The sequence below is a fragment of the Quercus suber genome, unplaced genomic scaffold, assembly GCF_002906115.3.
Source record: "Quercus suber isolate HL8 unplaced genomic scaffold, Cork oak 2.0 scaffold_495, whole genome shotgun sequence".
NCBI lineage: Eukaryota > Viridiplantae > Streptophyta > Magnoliopsida > Fagales > Fagaceae > Quercus > Quercus suber.
This window is the reverse complement of record NW_027069944.1, coordinates 129083-151616: the sequence shown is the minus strand read 5'-3', so window position 1 is coordinate 151616 and position 22534 is coordinate 129083. Positions and strand designations below refer to the sequence as shown.

General features: G+C 35.3%; 1 protein-coding gene across 1 annotated transcript; it reads left to right on the top strand.

Annotated features, from left to right (window-relative positions):
• Nucleotides 1-15260: 15260 nt before the first annotated feature.
• LOC112005603 (uncharacterized) lies at nt 15261-22197 on the top strand. Its single transcript, XM_065763178.1, has 10 exons — nt 15261-15886; nt 16608-16700; nt 17096-17197; nt 17288-17544; nt 17865-17996; nt 18289-18411; nt 19431-19559; nt 20325-20542; nt 20865-21018; nt 21609-22197. The coding sequence occupies exons 1-10, from the start codon at nt 15652-15654 to the stop codon at nt 21825-21827; spliced, it is 1662 nt and encodes a 553-aa protein (XP_065619250.1). The 5' UTR covers nt 15261-15651; the 3' UTR covers nt 21828-22197.
• The last annotated feature ends 337 nt before the right edge of the window (nt 22198-22534 follow it).

The window sequence follows — 22534 nt, the reverse complement described above, 5'->3', positions numbered from 1 at the left end:
CTTATAACTCAACTGATTTACTTTCTCATTACAATTATCGAATTATCATAAAAAAGAAGCAGAGAAAAACAAAATTAAAGATGTGATAAAATCTCAACCATTTATCTAACCATAAATTGTTAGTATTGTAACTTGTAAGATCTTCGTGGTGAAATTACTTTATAAACTCTAGGAAATCTTGATCCCAAATTCGCAGTTCCTAAAAGCTAATTCCTTAATTTCTTCAGCAATCACCATTGTTTTCCATTGAGGATTCCTGTAGGGGAGTACAATAGTGGGATTGATTGCTGAAGCTGCATCTCACTCTATAGCTATCTATCCTATTCCTCTCATACTTTTTACCTCCAATTTCACAGTAGCTAGCCATGGCTTTACCACCTCTAGAAGTGGTTGACAGCTTCGTGATTCTCATTTCCACCTACACTTGCCACTACATGGCATTTTTATTTGGACATTGATAGCTTCATTGACTGACCCTCGATCTTTCTATTTATCATCATTTTTTTCTTGTCTTATTTTTGGTGGCTTGGCCATTGACGCGTCCCTGCAACACTTTGCAGTATATTTTGACAAGTGGTGGGTTATGGGGAATGCCGCGTAGTAATTCAGCTTATATAAAAAGGTTTCAATTTTTTTTTTCAACACAATTGTACTTTTACCCGATTTATTTTTTAAGTAAAATAAAATAATCTATAAGAACAAAAGCTTATGAACCCTCAACAAATAAATCAAGATTGCTCATTCCCATCCATTCATAAAAAGTGACAAAATTTTGCTTTAGGGGTCAACCTATCAAAACTTTGTTCCTTTGTTTGAGCTTGAAATTCACTGCAAAAAAAAAAAAAAAAAAGGTATATTGTGTGATATGTTGTGTATTAAACTCCACCTTGTGCCCATGCCTAGTACTATGTTTTCTTTCAGGAGTAAAAACGATATTAATGATCTATCTGAAGCCATGGAATATAAATCAAATCGAAAAGAACTCTCAACCAAAAAAAAAAACCCCCACAAGCAATTATTATTGTTAAAAATCTATAATTTTCTACATCAAACTGATGGTTGGGCGAGCCGTGTGGCCTTGTGCGCAAATTCTAGGACCACATTATTCAATTACAAATGGCTGGTGGGGACTCATTCCTCATGACTTATGACTCATGTCTTAATTCATAATTTTCCTCAACCAGTAGTTTCCAAAAATAAATTCCTCAACCAGTCAGGTTTCTCCTAAAGGCCATAGTATAACTATAGTGCAAATTCAATTTTAAAAAAATAAAAAAATAAAAACTCATTTAAATTCCGTACAATATTAAACTTTAAAAAAAAAAAAAAAAAAACTCATTACAATTATATTTGTTAGGTTAAGTTTGTACGGGTTTATTTTCTAATTTATTTAGTTTTATATATATATATATATATATAGAAGAATCCAACTTATTTAGTTAATTTGACTAATTACAAATTTTTTTAATTATAAAACTTCACCGTCTTTTAAGGTACAGGTTGTAACATACAACTATATTTAAACAAAATATATTTCAAACAGAATAAACCAATTAAAAAAGACTTATCCAAATACATAATTAATAAAGTTGACGAAAGAGGTTAAACTGTATAAGACGTAAAAGCCCACCAGGAAGGTGGAATCGTTCCTGGCAGTATATCATAGATAAATATAGTGTATTAGCATGCTCAAGGCCAAAAAAAAAAAACACACACACACACACACAAACATATGATAGTACTTTTTTGCTGAATTCTATTCTAAATTTATGATTTTGTTAAGATCGATAAAAGTTTGAAAAAAGTGAAAGATTTTCACCAAAACTGTACAAAATTTATTTGAACATGAAATTTAGATAATAATTTCATTATCTATATATATCTATACTATGTGTCCGTTTGACAAAAATTATTTTTACTAACTTATTTTACTATTTAGCTTATTTTTGCTACTATTCATGAGTCTCACTGCACTTTTTAGTACTATTTATGAATTCTACTGTACTGTTTTAGTTAACATTTATATTTATCTACAATACTTTCAGTAAAAAGTTTTCAATTTTAGCAAAATAAGCGGATCTCAAACAGACCCTATATATAAGAGGATTCTTCTCTTTTAACTGGACTTTTTATATGATTCAAAAATACCCTCATTAATGAAGGTTAACTTCATTCAAAAATAGGATCATAAATATCAAATAACAAATTTCATTTTAAATTCAAAAAATGAATTTCCTAAAATTTAAGATTTTTTTTCCCTTCATGTTCACAAAAAAAAATTATAGTTATTGTTTACTTCTAAAATTTATCATTTTTATTTGTTTGAAAAATTAAAAAAAAATTCTAAATTATGATAAATACAAATTATTAACCTTTACCTCAAAAAAATAGAAAAAAACTCTGAGCACACGCTCACGAGCACGCTTAAAAGCTAGTATATGTATATAAAACCGAAACTTTTGACTTTTTTTAGAGCTCTCATATTTTTACACATCAACATTATTTAAATAAAAAAAATTCTGATTTTTAATTTACTACCTCATTATTAATTTTTTTTATTTGATTTTTCAATGCCAAGTTTGACGAAAGTGACTTGCCCATGTAGAAGTCATAGGGTTTGAGATTGGTGATGGTGGCAACAAGAGTCCGTGAGCCTCAAAAGTTTGATTCCCTTGCTCTTTCTTATTTCACTTTTATGCTTTTGATTTAGATGATTTGTGAAGCTTTTCTTTAACTCACAACCTTTTTCTTTTAGTTTATTTGATTGCAACTGAGAAAAGGGAAGAGAGGGAGAGCGAGTGGCGGCAGCCCAAGGAAAGAGTAAGAAAGAGATATGAAGACAGAGTTGTTAGGAATTTAACCAAAATTCCAACCTGTGAGAGACAAAAAAAATAGAGAAAACACACGTCAAAGAAAAATAATCACACGCACAAGACAGTATTTACGTGGTTCGGCAAATTGCATACGTCCACGGAGTTGCAGGGATTTCACTATTATCAGGGAAAAATACAAAGTGCGGCTACAGTGTTTTTTCTCTCTCTCTAAAAACACAACAATAGTAGTAGTCTTGAAACCCTAATTATAAAAGCGGCCTTTTATATCCTACTTATAGGGTTACAATGGGCTAGGCCAAAAATAAACTAGGCTCCACAAAGCCCAACAAATCTCCCACTTGGAGACTAGTTCAATCATCAACATCAGCCGCTATCCTCCAAAAGCAATCTCTCGTCCCTGCAACTCATCCTCCTGTCCTCAAGCTAGAAGGCCAACTGAAGCTGCACATAGCTTCAGCTTCTCAATAGTGACACCCTTAGTCAACATGTCTGTTGGGTTCTTAGATCCACAAATCTTCTCAAGTATTACCAGTTTATCTTCAACAAGGTAACGGATAAAGTGGTATTTTGTTTGTATATGCTTCGACTTTGAATGAAAAGCCGAATTTTTGGCAAGAAAGATTGCACTCTGACTGTCATTGTGTATAATGCCCATCTCTTGCTTCTTACCCAATTCATCTAAGAAACCATGTAGCCAAATCATCTCCTTTCCAGCTTCAGTTGCTGCAACATACTCAGCTTCTGTAGTAGACAAAGTAACAATCTTTTGTAGATTTGAAGCCCATGATATAACTGTACCACCCAGAGTAAATACAAACCCAGTAGTACTCTTTCTACTATCAATATCGCCAGCAAAATCAGCATCTACATAACCTTGCAACTTCAAACTTGCACCTGTGAAACAAAGACATGTATCTGATGAACCCTTTAGATATTTCAGAATCCACTTGACTGCCTCCCAATGTTGCTTTCCAGGCCTACTCATGAATTTGCTCACAACTCCCACTGCATGTGCAATGTCTGGTCTTGTACACACCATAGCATACATCAAGCTGCCAATAACTGAGGCATAAGGCACCTTGCTCATATGGTCCCTTTCTTCTTCTGTCTTCGGTGACTGTTCTTTGCTCAGTTTGAAATGACTACCCAAGGGTGTGCTCACTGGTTTAGATTCATTCATGTTGAACCTGTTGAGAACTTTCTTCACATACTCTGACTGTGAAAGCTTCAATGTACCATTAGTCTTGTCTCTAATGATTCTCATACCAAGGATTTGCTTTGCAGCTCCCAAATCCTTCATTGCAAACTGTTTTGACAGTTGCTTCTTCAGATTATTAATCTCCTCAATGCTAGACCCTGCAATGAGCATATCATCCACATACAACAGTAAAATGATATAAGAATTGTCAAAGAATTTAACATAGCAACAATGATCAGCTTCACATCTCTTGAACCCAATTTTATGCATAAAATTGTCAAATTTCTTGTACCATTGTCTAGGAGCTTGTTTTAGGCCATACAAGCTCTTTCTCAGTTTGCAGACTAGATTCTCTTGTCCCTGAACAATAAACCCTTCTGACTGAATCATGTAAAGGTCTTCCTCCAAATCACCATGAAGGAATGCTGTCTTCACATCTAACTGCTCAAGATGTAAGTTTTCTGCAGCCACCATTCCCAGTACCAGTCTAATTGTTGACATCTTCACAACTGGAGAAAATATCCCTGTGTAGTCAATGCCTTCCTTTTGCTGGAACCCTTTAACAACTAATCTAGCCTTGTAACGTTTGCTACTATCATGCTCATTCTTTATTCTGTATACCCACTTGTTATGCAAAGCCTTCTTTCCTACTGGCAATTTAGTCAGTTCCCATGTCTGATTCCCCAACAAGGAATCCATCTCATCCTTCATGGCTAACTCCCACTTGCTTGAATTTTCATCTTGCAAGGCTTCATCATAACACTCTGGCTCACCACCATCAGTCAATAGTATATAATTTAAAGCGGGTGAATAACGCTGTGGAGGTCTAATGTTCCTGGAAGATCTGCGGACTTCAGCTACAGGTGTACTCTGATCTACCTGTGAATCTGCATTCTCCTTATTTTCTTCACCCCTTTTCTGGACAGTACTTTCAGTCAATCCATCTAAGTTGACAAACTCATATTTCTTTTGATCTATCTCTGCAATATTTGATACTACAGTTGACCTGTCATTGTACATAACCTGTTCATTAAATATCACATTTCTACTTCTGATGATTTTCCTGTTTTGTTCATCCCAAAACCTATAGCCAAATTTCTCATCACCATAGCCAATGAAAAAACATATTTTAGACTTAGCATCAAGTTTACTACGAGCATCAGAATCAATATGAACATAAGAAACACAACCAAAAACTTTTAAATGGGAAAATTTTACCTCTTTACCGCTCCAAACCTCCTCAGGAAGTTTGAACTCCATGGGAACTGATGGCCCTCGGTTTATCAGGTAAGCTGCAGTGCTAATAGCATCAGCCCAGAAAGTTTTTGGTAGTCCAGCATGCAACCTCATACTCCTAGCACGCTCATTAAGAGTTCTGTTCATGCGCTCAGCCACACCATTCTGCTGTGGTGTCCCAGGAATGGTCTTTTCCATCCTAATTCCCTGTGCAGCACAATACTCACTGAACCCTCCATCTATGTACTCTCCTCCATTATCAGACCTCAAACATTTTAGTTTTAAACCTGTTTCTATCTCAACCATGGCCTTCTACTTCTTAAAAGTTTCAAATACATCAGATTTATTTTTCAGAAAATAAACCCATACCTTTCTGCTTGAATCATCAATGAAAGTGATGTAGTACCTGGAACCTCCAAGGGATGCAACCGGAGAAGGCCCCCACAAATCAGTGTGTACTAACTCCAATTTTTCTGCCTTCGGTGTCCTGCCAGTTTTCAAAAAACTCACCTTTTTCTGCTTTCCTAAGATGCAGCTTTCACACATGTCAAAATCAATGGACTTCAATTCTGGTAGTTTTCCTTTTGACAGCAGCATCTTCATCCCTTTCTCACTCATGTGACCAAGCCTGCGGTGCCATAGGCTTGTATCAGTACTTGCATCAGCAACTGCAATTGTGTCTCTTGGACTTGAGGTCATATAGAGAGTGCCAGTCTTCTTTCCACGAGCCAATACTCTAGCTCCCTTTGTAACCTTCCAAGTACCACCAACAAATAGTATTGCATGCCCTTCATCATCAAGTTGTCCAACAGAAATCAGATTCCTCCTTAGGTCAGGAATATGTCGAACCTTCTCCAGTAACCAAACAGACCCATTGGGTAACAATATCCGGACATCTCCCATACCCACAACATCCAGGGTTGAACCATCAGCCAAATACACCTTACCAAAATCACCTGCAGCATAGTTCTGTATGATTTCTCGGTGTGGAGTGGTATGAAACGAGGCTCCTGAATCCAAAACCCAATCATCAAGTGGACTGTCTACTGCAAGAAGTAATGCATCCTGTACTTCTTCTGTTACAGCATTAGCAGAATCATCTTCATTCTTCTTCTTAGGACTTTTGCATTGGTTCCTAAAGTGACCTGTTTTCCCACAATTCCAGCATTGTACTTGTTGGCCTGATCTAGATTTACTTCTGTTCCGATTAGAATTTCTGGATTTTGATCTGCCTCGATTTGAATTTCTGTTATTACCTCTGCCTCTTGTCTCAAGGTTTAGGGCAGAACCAGATCCTGAGGTTTCACCTGCATCTCTTCTGCGAATCTCCTCAGCCAGAATTAAATCTCGAATATCATTGTACTTGAGCTTTTCCTTTCCTGTAGAATTACTTACTGCCATCCTCATTGCCTCCCAACTGTTTGGCAAAGAAGCCAAGACGATCAGAGCACGAATCTCATCATCAAAATCAATTTCTACAGACGACAATTGATTTGTGATAGTATTAAATTCGTTCAGATGTTGTGCTACTGATGCATTCTCTGCCATCTTCAAATTGAACAGTTTCTTCATCAGATGCACCTTGTTGTTTGCTGACGGCTTTTCATACATACCAGACAAAGCCTTCATCAGATCTGCTGTGGTCTTCTCCTTTACAACATTATGTGCAACAGACCTAGACAGAGTTAACCTGATAACTCCTAATACCTGTCTGTCAAGAAGAGCTCATTCATCAGCCTTCATCGCCTCAAGTTTTGTCCCCAAAAGAGGCAGATGCAATTTCCTCCCATAGAGATAATCTTCAATCTGCATCCTCCAATACGCGAAGTCTATGCCATCAAACTTTTCTATTCCAGACGCCTTTCCTGCTTCCTCTGCCATTGCTCTCACTCAAACCTAACCCTAGGCTCTGATACCAGTTGTTAGGAATTTAACCAAAATTCCAACCTGTGAGAGACAAAAAAAATAGAGAAAACACACGTCAAAGAAAAATAATCACACGCACAAGACAGTATTTACGTGGTTCGGCAAATTGCCTACGTCCACGGAGTTGCAGGGATTTCACTATTATCAGGGAAAAATACAAAGTGCGGCTACAGTGTTTTTTTTTCTCTCTCTAAAAACACAACAACAGTAGTAGTCTTGAAACCCTAATGATAAAAACGGCCTTTTATATCCTACTTATAGGGTTACAATGGGCTAGGCCAAAAATAAACTAGGCTCCACAAAGCCCAACAAAAGTATGTTAAGAGAGGAGCGTTGAAGAAGAAGCATGAAGAAAAATTGAGAGAGGCAGGGGAAAAAATGCAAGAAGCATAACAGAAAGTCAAAAACATAAAATTAGTGCTATATACAAAGACTATAAAATAAACTGCTAGCCTCCTAACAAGACAAAAGAACACTTCAATCATAATGAGAAAGGGTTTGTTCCTTATTTCACTTCTTTTTTTATTTATTTAGTATTTTGGATTTTTCAAGTTTAAATTTTGAATTTTTTTTCCCTTTATGATTTAATTTTGGAATTTCGTACTTTCGTATGGAACACTCTAAATAGTTGACAACTTGGATTATATGTTTGCAAACTTGGTAGGTTAGACATTGAGTTTAGAGGCATTGTTGTGAACTTTGAGGTAGGTTTGTGACTTTGAAGCTTTAAATTTTTCAAAGCCATTGATGTTGTTGGTTGGCTATTATAAGTTGATACTTGATATTATACTTTTTGCATATAATATGTTACCAGTTTTTTATGTTTTGATATGAAATAGGTATAAAATGAGTTTTGAATTTTTTGGATTGTGCATATACCCCTGGATTAAAGACATATGGTATTAATGCTGATAGGTCTTGAATATGTGAAGTATGTTGACCGGATTCTAAGTTTTGAATATTAGGTGTAGGTTTGGATAGGACTTATTGCGCGTTGCGTTTTTTATTTTATGTTTTCTTCCTTTTTTTTTTTTTTTTTGTTCTGCTGCTGCGCATGTGTTTAGGGGGATAAACAGATACTATTCATGAACAGTAGCCATATATTGTTGACTTTTCAGCCCTTTTTATTAGTCCAATGGGTCCCGTGAACAGTGCACGGGACCCACAAACTTTACTTTTCAGCAATTTTTTCATTAAAAATAGGTCTCACGGTACTATTCACACATTTAAAAATTATTTTGCTATAGTGTTTTCAGTTTTCAGTTTCAGCCAAATAAGTTCTATCCAAACGGACCCTAGATTAATTCTGACAAAGTTTTTGAGAAATTTCTCATGCTCTTCTATAAGCTTTTGAAGAAATTAGATTTTTGGGTACATTAACCTTTTTTGTCCCTAAAATTTGGTTGAAGTTTGATTTTTTCATAAAATTTAAAAATTTAGGATTTGGTCATTATGCGACTATGCTAATGTATTCTTATTTCAAGGAAAATTGAACCAACTACATATTTAAAAGACCAAAATTGAATCAATCCTAAATTTAAAAGATAAAATCCAAACCAATCCTACATTTAAGGGTCCAAAATTGAACCAACCCCATACAGAAGGGTAAAATTGTTCTCCTTTTAAAATTTTTGGGACCAAATCCAAACTATTTATGGGCTCTATTTTGTAGGAAACAACAAATATTGTTTCGTGCCATTCAAATTTTAAACATGTAATTTTGAAAATTTTAACATAAAATTTTTTTGTGCATGACACAAGTTAGCGGCTAGTTATTATAAAAGGTGAGTTTGGACAAAAGTTTCAACAACATATATAATAAAGTTTTAGTTTTTTTTTTTTTTAGTTTTTATTTATTTATTTTATATATATATATATATATATATATATTCATATTCACAGAAACTTGTAGACTGGTTCTCATGACATCAGCTAAAGTACTCAACCATAATGATATTTTATTTTGGAACACAACTTTGATGTTACCCTTGCACAGATATATCTTTTTATACTACATAAATTTCCACAACATAATATATTGGTCAACTTGAATAGTTATTAATACTTTATGTGACGTTAAGCAACCAAATAATAATAATAATAATAATACTTTATGTGTCTAGTAGTTTGTTACCCGAAGGTTGCCAACTTCTCGTTTGTGAAAACAATTCCTATACAAGTGCAATTCTGATTGCCATGCCCATGAGAGTTACTGTATTTTTCAAATTTCAAAAATGGGAAGGGAACTCTTACCGTATAAGATTATGGGTTTTAGATTGAGAAATGAAAGTTTTAAAATGTTTATAGGTTTTTAACTAGCTAATTGATACTTTTTTTCTTGGTTAAATATGGGACTTAAAATTGAATTTTGCTTACCTAATAGTGTACACACAAGTTAGATTATCAAGTAGTGTAAGAGAGTGTGTGATAGATCTAATACTACATTTAAGTGAAAAAGCCTAAGAATACTAAAAATGAAAGTTTTAACACTTTGATGTCAAGAGAAAGATAAAGTCTAACATGAAAAGTAAAGAAGACACGAGAAATACGTGGAAAACCCTTTGAAATGGATGAAAAACTACAGGTGAGCAAAGGGGAATGGCCCTTGCTCTCTTCTATTTTTCTATTATGTCAAGAAAATGAAGGTTTTGTACAATGGTGATATTCCTTCCCAAATGATACTTTTCTCTCTACCTCACTTTCCTACCCAAACTTTCTAGTTGTTCTCTTTGTTTTTTCTCTCTTGGTTCTTGCCTTAATAGTTCAACATCATATTCCTCTTATAGTCCAAGGAATGCTACCAAGTACATAAGGACAGGTGTCAAATCGTTATTCCTCCATTTGAATCTTAAAATCAACTACTATACTATGTAGTGGCTGGAGGAGAGATAAAGCACACCAATGTCAGGGTAGTGGGACTGAGGGCGGCTCCGTTACTACGTGGGGGCCAAACCTTGGATAAGAAAAGGGATATCAAGGATGTTAGGAGTGATACAAGTGTCTTTAACAGTGGTCTAGCACAAGCCCAGCTAATAAGGGGTGTTCTATAACATTTGACTATGGGGGGTTACTATCTCCATTTTGTGCAAGTGCTAGTTGTTCATGTTAGGTGCAAATCTCACTCTTTCCCAAGATGGTCACGCCGTTGGCACGGGCCAAAGATCCCTTCTTCAACCAGCGTTCCTTTTCTTTTACTGGAGGAGAGATAAAGCACACCAATGTTAGGGTAGTGGGACTGAGGGCAGCTCTGTTACTACGTGGGGGGGGCAAACCTTGGACAATGAAAGAGATATCAAGGATGTTAGGAGTGATATACGTGTCTTTAACAGTGGTCCAGCACAAGCCCAGCCAATAAGGGATGTTCTATAACATTTGACTATGGGGGGTCGCTAATCGCTATCTCCCTTTTGTGCAAGTGCTAGTTGTCCATGTCAGGTGCAAATCTCACTCTTTCCCAAGATGGTCACGTTGTTGGCACAAGCCAAAGATCCCTTCTTCAACCAGCGTTCCTTTTCTTTTGCTCACAGCTATTCCCAGATCCAACCATTCCAGCATTCTTTATATATATATATATATAAGATATAAATTCTATTATAGCCTAATCTAAGTGTATATACGTGTGAAGCTCCCCTCTAAAGACTTAAACCCCAGCCCTTGTCCCCCACACTTTACAAGTACTTAATACTTATTGAGTAGTTATCGCGCTAAGGGTGCACAGCGATAATGTCAACATTCTCACATGCCTTAGCTAGTGTGATATACAATTAGTAATTAATGTTTTGACTTGATGATAAAGAGAAATAATCACAAAGTAAATATCATAAACTTAAATAATATCTATCTATAAATAAATAAATAAACCCGAGAGATTCTTATGGACGAAAGCATCAACCTAATTTAGGTCACTATTTCATCCGCCATTAATATTTAAACCTAATGAAGCTTGCAATTCTTGAATACCGTGTGTGTTATGTGATACTATTTTGATTACAATGCATTTTTTAAATAAAAATCATGAACAAGTGACAGACTTGTTAATACCACGAACTCACCCACCTCCCAATCAAAACACACACAAGTTTAATTGCTTAACCATTTTATTACTCCCTCCGTCCCACTTTTTTTGTCCTCTATTCTATTTTGAGATATCCCAAAATATTGTCATGTTTTTAAAAATAAAAGTCATTAATTTACTAATATTCCTATTATACCCCTATTAATTTACTAATTCAATTTTTTGATAAATTTTTTTAAGGGTAGTTTTGAAAACTTATACATTTTTAAAAAGTAGACAAGACAATAAATGATGTTCTTTTAAAAAAGCTTGACTTTTCAAATAGGACAAAAAAAGTGGGACGAGGGAGTATTTAATATAAGATTTGTTAATAGGTGCCTTTAGGATAATTGTTAATAAATTATTTTAAGAAAATTTTAACACTATTCTTATGAAAAATATAAAAAACAGTAAAAACAACTAATTACTTTTGTTCTCTTACTATAAAAAATTTCTTAAGATAGTTCCTAAATTAATTAATGCTCATAAAGCATCAATTAATATTTCCTTTTAATTTAATCAATGCTTCTATTCATTAAGAAAAAAAAAAACTGTCATCTTGACTAGGGGTGGCAAAATTTGATACGACTTGCGAACCTGACACGATATGACACGAAATTAACAGGTTATGGGTTGAGACTTAGCGGGTTTGTGTTATATTCAGGTTGAGTCGTTGACACGGCAGACTTGTTTAATAAACGGGTTGGGTTAGTGTTGAACACATAGAACCCGTTTAACCCGTCTGATTTGTTTAATTAAATAGCATTTTACCAATATATCCTTCAAACTCTAGGTATATAAACATGTGGGGGGAAAATGGCCCAGTCCAACATAGTGGGCCGAGAGCCCATATGAGAGCTATTGTGTGACCGAGAAGAAGGAGATGGCAAGGGCAGGGCCCATCTGGAAGTGATACCCTCAGAGGGAAGAATGATTACAATCCAAAAAGGATATCTTCTGTCCGAAGAGGTTATAATCCTCTGATACGAATAGTATAGATCAATTGAGCGTATAAAAGGTCAAAATGATCTTCCGAGGACTCCACCTGATCAAGATAAGCTCTGAGTGCACTGGGAAAAGATAAGGATGGAGAAATATCTAAAGGGAAAGCTGCTACCACCATATTTAATGCTCTGCAGCAACTTTTTTGACCGCATTTATGTGGAGAAGACCCCTGAATAGTGTATCCTCACCTACCGCTACTCACACAGAGCTAAAGAAAATGCTTGACGTGACACGTACTCAAGTAGACTCACGGATGAGGTACAAGTGGGCGATGGAGATGAAGAGAAGGGAGGTTATATAAAGGAAAGAAGCTCCTAACGGAGAAGGGGGACAAAAAAAGAGAAAAAGAACTAAATTGTAACCCTAATATCTGTGTTCATCAGATAATCAATAAGGTAGCTCTTCGAATATTCCTTCTTTGCGTGTAAACTCATGTTGGTGTGTGCTTGAAAGTTGTGGTTCATTGTTGTTGATCCCATACCTAACCTAACTCTTTCACCCATACTCTACAAATTAATTGTTTTGGGCTTGGGCCACAAATCCCAACCCTACAAAATATATTAGTTGTTATGATTTATTTTCTTTGACATATTGTGGTTGATTATTTGTGATATTGGGATATGCTTTAGTTTTGAATGATTATTTGTGATACAATTACTCGTTAGTTATGAATTTTATATTAAAAATATTTATTTGTTTGTTTTTTCATAATTTTTTTTTTCATTTGATAAAATTTGATAAACAGGTCGACACGACTGACCCGTTTAATAACTTGGTCGTGTTAGGATTGAGGAATCTTGACTTGTTTAATAAACATGTCGGGTTAGTGTTGACCTATGTAGTCAAATACTCATGACTTGACACGACCCAAACCCGACACGCGAACACGAATTGCTACCCCTAATCTTGACAAATTATGAAAAAAATTGTCTCACTAGATATTTATAACTTTAATCACCTTTTCTTCCAACACATATTCCTAAACAAATTGTCAAAGGCCTTGTAGCTGAATTGACACTTCTCAATACATAAAGTGCTTGGAGGTTTAGGAGAAAAATGTTCAAGTTACGGGGTAAACAGCATGTTGTAATTATTCCTAAACAAATTTGTAGGAGTTGTTGATGAATATTGTTTGCATTAATCACATCATAGAAGTAAACCGAATTACCAAAAAACTAAGATAACCTTCTCCAATTGTTCTCTACCTCCCAGCTGTCAGAATAAAATGTTGGTATTTAATATTTTTTTAGTAGTATCAGGTATGTATCTAACATGAGATATATAAAGAAAAAGAAAAAGGAGATAGAGACATCTTCAATGATTTATTATTAGTATCTGTGGGGCCTGAAAGTCTGATAGCCTCGACCCATTTTACATCCGGCCCAAGGCCCATGCCGAGGATGGAGAATCGCTCGAGGGCGTTGTATAATGGCCTGAGCTGTAAGGACCCTGCTGAGGATGACCCTGTCCTCGGTGGACCGAGGACAACACCAAGTGGGGGAACAAGCCTAGGACAGGTTGTCATCTCCACAATAAATGTGCTCACCTAATCCCCTGAACGCACTAATGGAGATGTGACTCCTGGACAGGGTAACCTTGGCCACTACAAATCACATGATTACTGATAACACAGCTGATGGGACGGACGATCAGAAGGGAAGCGCACGGATGATCAACAGGTGGAAGAAAGAGATAGTGAGAAGAGGGCTATATAAGGGGAAGCAACAGAACAGTGAGGAGGGATCTCCTCAAACAGGATCCTCGGATCAACGCCGAGGAGAAACTTTGATGAGTAACCTTAGTGTGCCGGCATTCAACGGGTGGAAGTCCTATTTTGGGCGTTGTCTGTTTGTTAGGGCCTAGTTCTTGAACCCACTTTCTAAAAATTTATTATTTGGGCTTGTTGGACCGTTTTTCCTTTTCATTTTAGAAGGCTTTTCCAAATTGAGTCCCTACAGTATCTTTTATTTATGCTAAAAACAAAAAAAAAAAATTTTTTTACTGTTTATTACTGTTCATTGGCCTAAAATCACTGTTCATGGCCAATAAACAATGCATAACGTGCTGACTTAGAAAAAAACACCCAAAACGCGGACGCGGTCGCACTACCCAAACGGGCCTTAAATACATAATAAATTTGACAATATTTTGTTACATTGGTTAAAGTAGTAATTGTGATTGGTGTACAATCAGCCAGTGGTTTCAATAAAAATAATATTACACTAATCATAAATTAACTCCTCAAATAAATTTTTTAAAAAAAGTTGTAATTTTTTGCCTGTGTTTGTAGCATTATTGGATAAATAAACAGTAAAGATGAAAAATTAATCAGAGAAGACAATTTTTTTTTTAATACCAGATCCTGTCAACTTCATATGTGTGTACTATTATAGACTAAACTGATGAACCTAATTAATATATGTTATGTTCTTTCACGAATCACAATCTGGATGTGCGAGCGCCAAACTGCCAATTATGATATCTCACTTCGTGGACCCCTATCGACATAAACAATGAATACACGTCTAATCAAAACACCTGTACTCATTGAGTGAGATAAGAATACTTCTAGTCTCAATTTTGCCACAATTATTTTACTTGATAAGCAATAATTGATTGTCTTTTACTTTTATATACATCTATAATTTTTTATTCGCTCATCATAATCAATTAGGCAGGGAATTGCGATAAAAGTTGTGTAGTATTTTGTGTTACTGAATTTTTTTTTTTTTTTTGGAGATAAATGTAGATAGAGAATGGAATATAATAAAACCAATGTTTACTTTACTTTGAGGTTCTCCTCGTGAGAGTGATAATGACCTTTGCAAGTTGCAATTAACATTTGCACAACTGCGCATACTCAGAGCATCACACCTCAATTTTTTTTTGGCTCTTAAAAACTCACAAATTAAAGCAGCATGAAATGAACAAGGCCCTATAATGGGCCACCTCATTCAATGGCAGTACTGTAATTCCATCAAAACACAAGCCCTTAATGGGAGTAAAAGGAAATTTTAAAACCAGCTTTTTGAACAACTGGTTCCCTCTGCCTCTGCAAAATGCAAGTGCAACTTTCCCGTTTTACTTCGCTTTCTTTTTCTGGACTCCAAAAAAAATTAAAAATTAAAAAAAAAAAACTAAAGTGAAAACAGAAAAAGCAAACTCCTTAGTTAACCTCTCGTACAACAACTCAAATCTCAAAGTCAGAGAGAAGAAGCACTTCCTTCAAGAAAATTCTCTCTAACCCTTTTTATATTATAACTACATCAACGTCCTTAAAATTCACTCTTTGTCTTAAGCTTCTTCCTTTTGTAGATTCTCATTTCTTTTTTTTCTTTTGATTCTTTCGTCAAATTCTTCATTTTACTTTTATGGGTTGTTTTTATTAAGCAGTGGCAATGGGTGGTGGTGGTGGTGGTGGTGGTGGTGGTAGTGGTAAAGTAGAGGTGGTAGAGAGTAAAGGCTGTTCAAAGCTATTGATTGGTTTGTCAACTCCAATGTCTTCCATGAGAAGTCTACACCCATTTGAGCCAATGTCTCCTGCTTCATCTTCTCTTGCCTCTGAGACCTTCACTGCTAGATCAGGCGCTCCCTTTGCTGGCCTTGTTATCTGTGTCACTGGTCTCTCTAAAGGTATCAAATTTTTATTTTTCTTCTTCTTTTTACTTATTTCATTTGTGTTTTATGAATTCTCTAATTGGTTATTCATTTTTTGTTTTGTTTTGTGGATGCTGATTCTGTGTTCTATGTTTCTGTTAATAAAAATAGTATCTTTTTTGTTTGTTTGTATCTTTTTGGTTGCGTTTTGCATTGGGATTTTCTGCTTTTTTTAGTTGGTTATTATCTTTGAAGAAAATTGGCCATTAACCATGTACAGATACATGAAGTCATTTCACAGGTATAACTTAGTTACAGCTCTACCTTAGCTTCCCCAAATTAAATTCAATCATGGGGTTGCATTGACCAACAAACTACATGGTTGAATTTAATTGTCCTTAGAAAAAATAACCATATGACTAACTTCAATTGGAGAACCTATGGTATAGCATCTAAGGAACTCTCCCTAAGTTTTTCCTTTATTGTATCTTTTCTTTTCCCCTCATTATAAAAGATTGCGACCGTACATATCAATTATATGTAATAAATCGATGTTACAAAGTAATGGCTTTGAGAGGGAAAACAATTAATTGAGGTCACAAAAATTTCTATTAATGGTTTTTCACATATTTCTTATGCCTAACTCACTTCTCTGTGAAAATCTTGCTTCATCACTTTTTGTTTTGGGGGGTTCATACTAAGGAAGTAGTATTGTTATTATTTAGGTAGCTAATGTCTGTGGTTCTTGTTTTGGCAGAAGCAAGGAAACAAGTGATGGAAGCGACAGAGAGATTAGGTGGCCAATACAGTGCTAATTTACATCCTCAGTGTACCCATTTGGTGGTTCAAATATCCTTTATTGGTTTTTCAAATTGTTTAACTAGTTTTATATGAAGTGGCTGACCGCAATTACATTGGATTAAGATTTGATCATTGACGTTGTTCTCTCATCTTGTTTAGTATACATGGATAAGCGCCAAGTAACTGTACCCAGATGAAATTTCCCAGTCTTCTTTAGTTGGTTAACATGGAGGTTTTCTAAAAAGCAAAAAAAATAAAACTTCAGTTTTATCATTATTTATTTCATTGCATCGTTCGTGAATGATCTTATCTGTATTCACTAGATACATATCAAATATTCAATTCTACTACTGGGATGGCTTTGCATCATTTCCTGATCCTAGCATGTACACGTGATATCCTTACTGATGTAATGCTTGTGCAAACTCCTTAATGCTTTTTACAGCTTTGGTGGACGTAAGTTTGAGCATGCTTTGAAGCATGGATCAAAAAATGGTCTCTTTGTTGTCACACTTGGGTGGTTTGTGGATAGTGTCAAGAGGAATGGTAATAATGAGACTAAGAAAACTACAGAAAAAAAAATTGACATATGATCTTATTAAGTACTTCATATATGGTTTGTTTTGCTTGCTGCAGTGAGGTTGAGTGAATCACTCTACAGTGTTAAGAACTGTGGAGAAAATGGTATGCGCTTGGATGAGTTGAATCGGCTTGCTGGATTTTCTGGCACTGAAAATTCTTGTCTGCCTGTTGGTACTCATGGAGCCAAGAAATTTGACATGATTGAAAAATCAAGGTTTTCTGGAAGAGACTTGAATAGAAGTACAGGCTCAACCCTTTCTGGTCACTCCTTTTATGTTGATCCAGGCATTTCAGCTGAACTGCGCAATAAGGTAAACTTGAATATTTAGTGGGATATAGTGTGTTTTCTTTTGAACCAATGAGCCCTACCTCAAATGGCACTATTGCAAGTGTGCGTGGAGAGTGAGGTTGTGGATTCAAAATCCATTGGGTGCGTGTATAACTTATCTAAAAAAAGTATGTACTTTTGAAATTTTGATGCACATATGTTGTATCTCCTGTTGTGATGCTAGCTTTTAAAGGTCTTACATATCATCTGTCTATTATTAAGTGGGTACACCCTGCATCGATTAAGCCAACATCTCTCCAGGTACCTTCAGAAACTCCCTGAGATGATTGATATCTTTGGCAGGTTGTTGAGGCTGCTGCTAGAGAAGGTGCCAAACTTGTAGAACAATGGTTTGTTGGTTCTGGTGCTAGTCATGTGGTTTGTGAAGGAACTTCTGTGCATAGATATCTTGGCCACTCAAGCAACATTATCACAGTGAGTCCCCGTTGCATTGCATTTTATATTTATGTGAATGAATATTTTATATCTCTAGTTTTACGGAGAATGGATATTATTTATGTCATAAAATTTCCTGATTCTCTTACTGTTGGCATGTCTCACTGTACCAAATTTTGGCTGTCTTCATCTTCATGTATTTTAACCTTTGTACCATTGATGACATTGTCTGCAATGTGGAAAATATTGATATACCTGGTAGAGATCAGGGAGTGCTCTATGTAATTACTTTTATCACAAAGAAATTCATCTGATATATGATGTGTCTCAGCCACTGTGGGTTCTGAAAACAGTAAAGGAGAAATATGTACAACGGCTTGTTCACATGTCCGCTGACTTGGCCAGGCAGGTTGGTATGATGCTTGAAGAGTCTCAAAATGGCATTGCAGGGAAGGTAAATATTGATTCTTTATTTTCAATATTATGAAATGCCATTTCTATTCTTTTGCACTTACTGGTATGAATGAAACATTATATACAGAAATATTATGTTTGATTTAGTGCTTACTCTTTTCTGCCCCAAACCTCAGGGTGATCAATGGGTGGGGTGAGTTTGGACTATGTTTAATGTTCAAATCTTGCTAGCAGGAAAAGAAAGGGGGGGAGGGTGGGAGGAAGTGAATGCTGTTCAGTAAAAACAACCAAATCTTGCTTTGGTTGTTTATTCTTATAATATCAATATGGGTGGGGCAAGGGGTCTTCAAATTATAGTATGGGATTAAAAGTATAATGGACTGAAACATTAAAACTAGTTGTAAATGCGGATGTACATGAGGATTTATCATTTCAGGAATATGTTGGGATGAATGAGAATTTGGAGTGGTTAGAGGAAGTCTAAGATGGGTAACATGACACTGATGGATTCAGATTTTCTAGATTTCCTAAATTACTCTACCAAATAGATTTCTTTAAATCTTAACAATTTTTTTATGATTTAATGGTCTGGATTTTGCCATGTCAGCATTCCACTAACAGTAATCTTAATAGTTTTGTTTGCAACATTATTTTATTATTTTAAAAGTACTGTTAGTGAAATATTGACATAGCAAAATCTAGACTCTTAAATCATAAAAAAGTAGTTATGATTTAAGAAAATCTATTGGTAGAGTACTCTAGGAAATCTAGAGGATCTGAACCTGATACTGACACATTTGAACTAACAAAATTGACAATCAGCTATAGCTCGGATTTCAACCTTCTGAATTCTCAGCTCTTGTTCACATTGTATTTCTATTCCAAGACAAAAGGCCTTTGGCATTCTTTAAAAGTGTGAAGTTGATATTCTTTCATTATTTTATTTGAATATTCATTTAATTTGTATTGTCTCACATGCTTGTATTTCTCTCTAAAGTTTACACACACACACACCCTCACACGAAGTTTGATATTATTATTATTATTGACATTTCCTAGGAAACAAATGGGCAAAATGTCCTTGAAGATGATCAAAGTTGTAGAAATAAAGCAAGCCTCATTGAAAGGCAACACCTTGTGAAATCTGCTAAAATTGGGGTTAGAAATCGCCGTGATCGTCGTATGCAGGTAATCATATTCAACAAGTTTTTCCTGCTCCATCCAGGACTTTGTTGTTAAGCGTTAAGACACCATACTTTGCTTTATTAAACTCAGAAAGCTACATATTAATTTAAGCTGGATTATAATACATATAAATTCTAGAGGCAAGAGAAACACAATTTACCTTGTTTTCACTCAATAGAAAATATAATTTACTTACTCTGCTGCAATAAATTTTTAAGTGGACAGATGACAGGCACTAAATTGTGAGATACTGAAGCTATCTGGCTAGCACTATCCTGCCGTTTATTTTTTGCTCTTTGTTCACTTCCATAATGGTGAAAGAGCATACTAGGAAATTTAATAATGATTGGTAAAACTTGATTATATTATCTTAGCTATCTGATGTGTTGACTTATGAATATTTAGAAGAAACATGAAGGGTGGTTTATGATAGTTGAATATGTCTGGCTGTTTGACATTTTTTACACTTAGTAATTTTTTAACTTAAAAATCCCAAAGTCTTTTTTAGTAAGTGCAAGATCCCAATGTAAGGTCTTTGCATGATTTCTTTACTTTCACTTAAGTGCAGAAATGCTAGAAATCTTTGTAGTCAATCTTGAATGTATCCTTTCTGTGTGTCTATTTAAGCAATTGGTGGTTGGGGAAGAGAGAGAGAGAGAGAGAGGGGGGGGGGGTGTTTTTGATCTGTCTTAAGATGGGAGACTCTATCAATGGATTTACAAGTGTTGATGTGAAGTCATCTAATTGTGAATTCTGTTGTTATTACAGACATGTCAAACCCCAATACATCCAATAACCCCAACCAGCCTTTTGGATTCAATCTGCTGGTCAATATCCGAGCCGACTTCAACTGCTTCTATTTACACAGACTCTTTCAGTGTTGAAGGTACTAGTGAACATCCCTCATCTGTATTCCTAGATGCAAAAGGCGATGGCAAGGATTCAGAAGCTTCATTTACAAACTTAACCCGGCCACTCACAGAAAGGTGTTTGTTCTCCCTCTCTCACTGCTAATATGTAGATTTCATCTTTTTCTGACAGGCATGAGTTTGATGGATGGATTTTACGCTCTCATCTTTGTTTATACATGTGTGTATCTTGCTGTAATTTATAAAGTGGTTCAACAAATTTTTATGTTGTAATGATCTGATGATATGGAATATGTGAACTCTGACCTGTTCATATGGCATCATTTTCCAAATTTTGTGAATCACACGTGTGCTTGTTATGCTGTGTTTCTGGTTATAGCAGTGTTCTCTATCCATGAGGAGTCTCACTGCATTTAATTTTTCTGTGGCCTGTTTGCAGTGAGAAATCCGAATTGATATTTAAATACCATTTTCTTACCATACTGCTTCCCATTGACCGATTTGCTGAGATGGGGCCTTCTTCAAGAACGTTTTTCAGCGACAATGGCTTTACATGTTTGCAAGTGTTAGATCATATCTATTCATTTTATCAGGTGAGTCTTGAAGAGTTTCCTTCATGTGTCTGTCTATATATATTTTCTTATGCATAAGCAATGATTTAATAATTTTCTTTTTGTCATAAGAATTTCAAGTTATATCTTTCATAGTTGGTTTGGTTATCAAATTTCAATATGGTATTGAATTTGGCATCCTGTAGATTTTAATAATGTATTTGCTAAAGGTGAGACAAAAAGCAAAAAGTTGGAAGCAAAACCAATTTTGCCAAACGGAATCTGGTGGAAGGGATTATATTAACTATTAATTTAAATTTAAAAAAAAAAAAAAAAAAAAAAAAAACCTACTAAGAAATACTAACCTTTTGTCCTTTTGACATGTTTTTAATCACCGTTTTGACATGTTCTGTTACTGCATCAAGAAAAAATTCAACAGAAAACGTATGTGGCATATAATTAACCCCTTTTGTATAATTATGATGGATGTTTTTGAAGCTTTAAGGGGCTGTTAGTTTAATCACTTTTGAAGTTTATGTGCATCAATGCAACCTATTGGCTATGGCATCTACCAGACAGTAGAGCTGATTCATTTACTGGGGACCTTGATGTTTATGTTTGCTCTCTGGCAGGAGAACATGTCTGTTCACGAAATAGAGGCTGCAATTCACACTGATTCGAGGCATGCAGACCGGCTGCGATCAGTGTACTCTAGTAGAGAAACAGCAGAATGTGGTTATGTGGTTTTTAAACGGATTGATTTCTTAGGAAGTCGCAAAAGTTTTGAAGCGTTGAAGCGTGTCAGTGGGGACAACAACAGTAACGTGTATGAGCTGTTGGTCAGGGCATGATGTCATCTTTTCAGTGGCTAATCCCTTTCCCGTATTTTAGTTTTGATTCAGTGGCAGTTCAATGGCCTAGCTGAACTATTAGTTCCAGGTCAAGATGCATTCAACCTTGCTTCTTTGAGATCTCAAGAAGAATGGTAAAGGTTTCTACCATGTTATAGAACACTTTAGAATATATGATTTGTATTTACTCTGCATAGTGAATGGTAAATGAGTGAAATATTTACAAATAGTCTTTTTGTTCAAAGCCTACAGATTGATAGTATACACCAATTCAAATGGCAGTGCCTTTACGCAGCAGCTTTGAATTTCAGATCCCTTGTACATTGACGATACATTTGATGGATAAGGATTATTATTATTTTTTTTTTTTCATTTGGCAAGTGTAGTAAATAGTAAATGAGTGATTGAAATACTTGCAGATAATCTTTTTGTTCATAACCCATACCCATCCAAAGGGCGGTGCCTTAATACAGCAGGTTTGAATTGAAGATGGTTGAGATGTTTTCAAATCTGTGCTAGCTTCAACTGTTCAACAAACTCCACATGTAATGTAATCTTGCACTGGATGGTCTTGTAATCAAAGTTCTATTTTTGATCTATTCTTGAAAGGTATTAGCGGGGTTAAAGTGATAGCTTAGTGGTAATAGCATCATTTGTGGAATCCTACGTTTGCAATTCAAACCACATCTCTCCCCCCACTATCCACC

Bases quoted from the DNA above. Each gene is read 5' to 3' on its own strand.
- LOC112005603 (XM_065763178.1), top strand. From the start codon at position 15,652: ATGGGTGGTGGTGGTGGTGGTGGTGGTGGTGGTAGTGGTAAAGTAGAG. The intron at 17,545-17,864 runs GTAAACTTGAAT...TATCTTTGGCAG, and splicing joins CAGCTGAACTGCGCAATAAG to GTTGTTGAGGCTGCTGCTAG. The intron at 18,412-19,430 runs GTAAATATTGAT...GACATTTCCTAG, and splicing joins AAAATGGCATTGCAGGGAAG to GAAACAAATGGGCAAAATGT.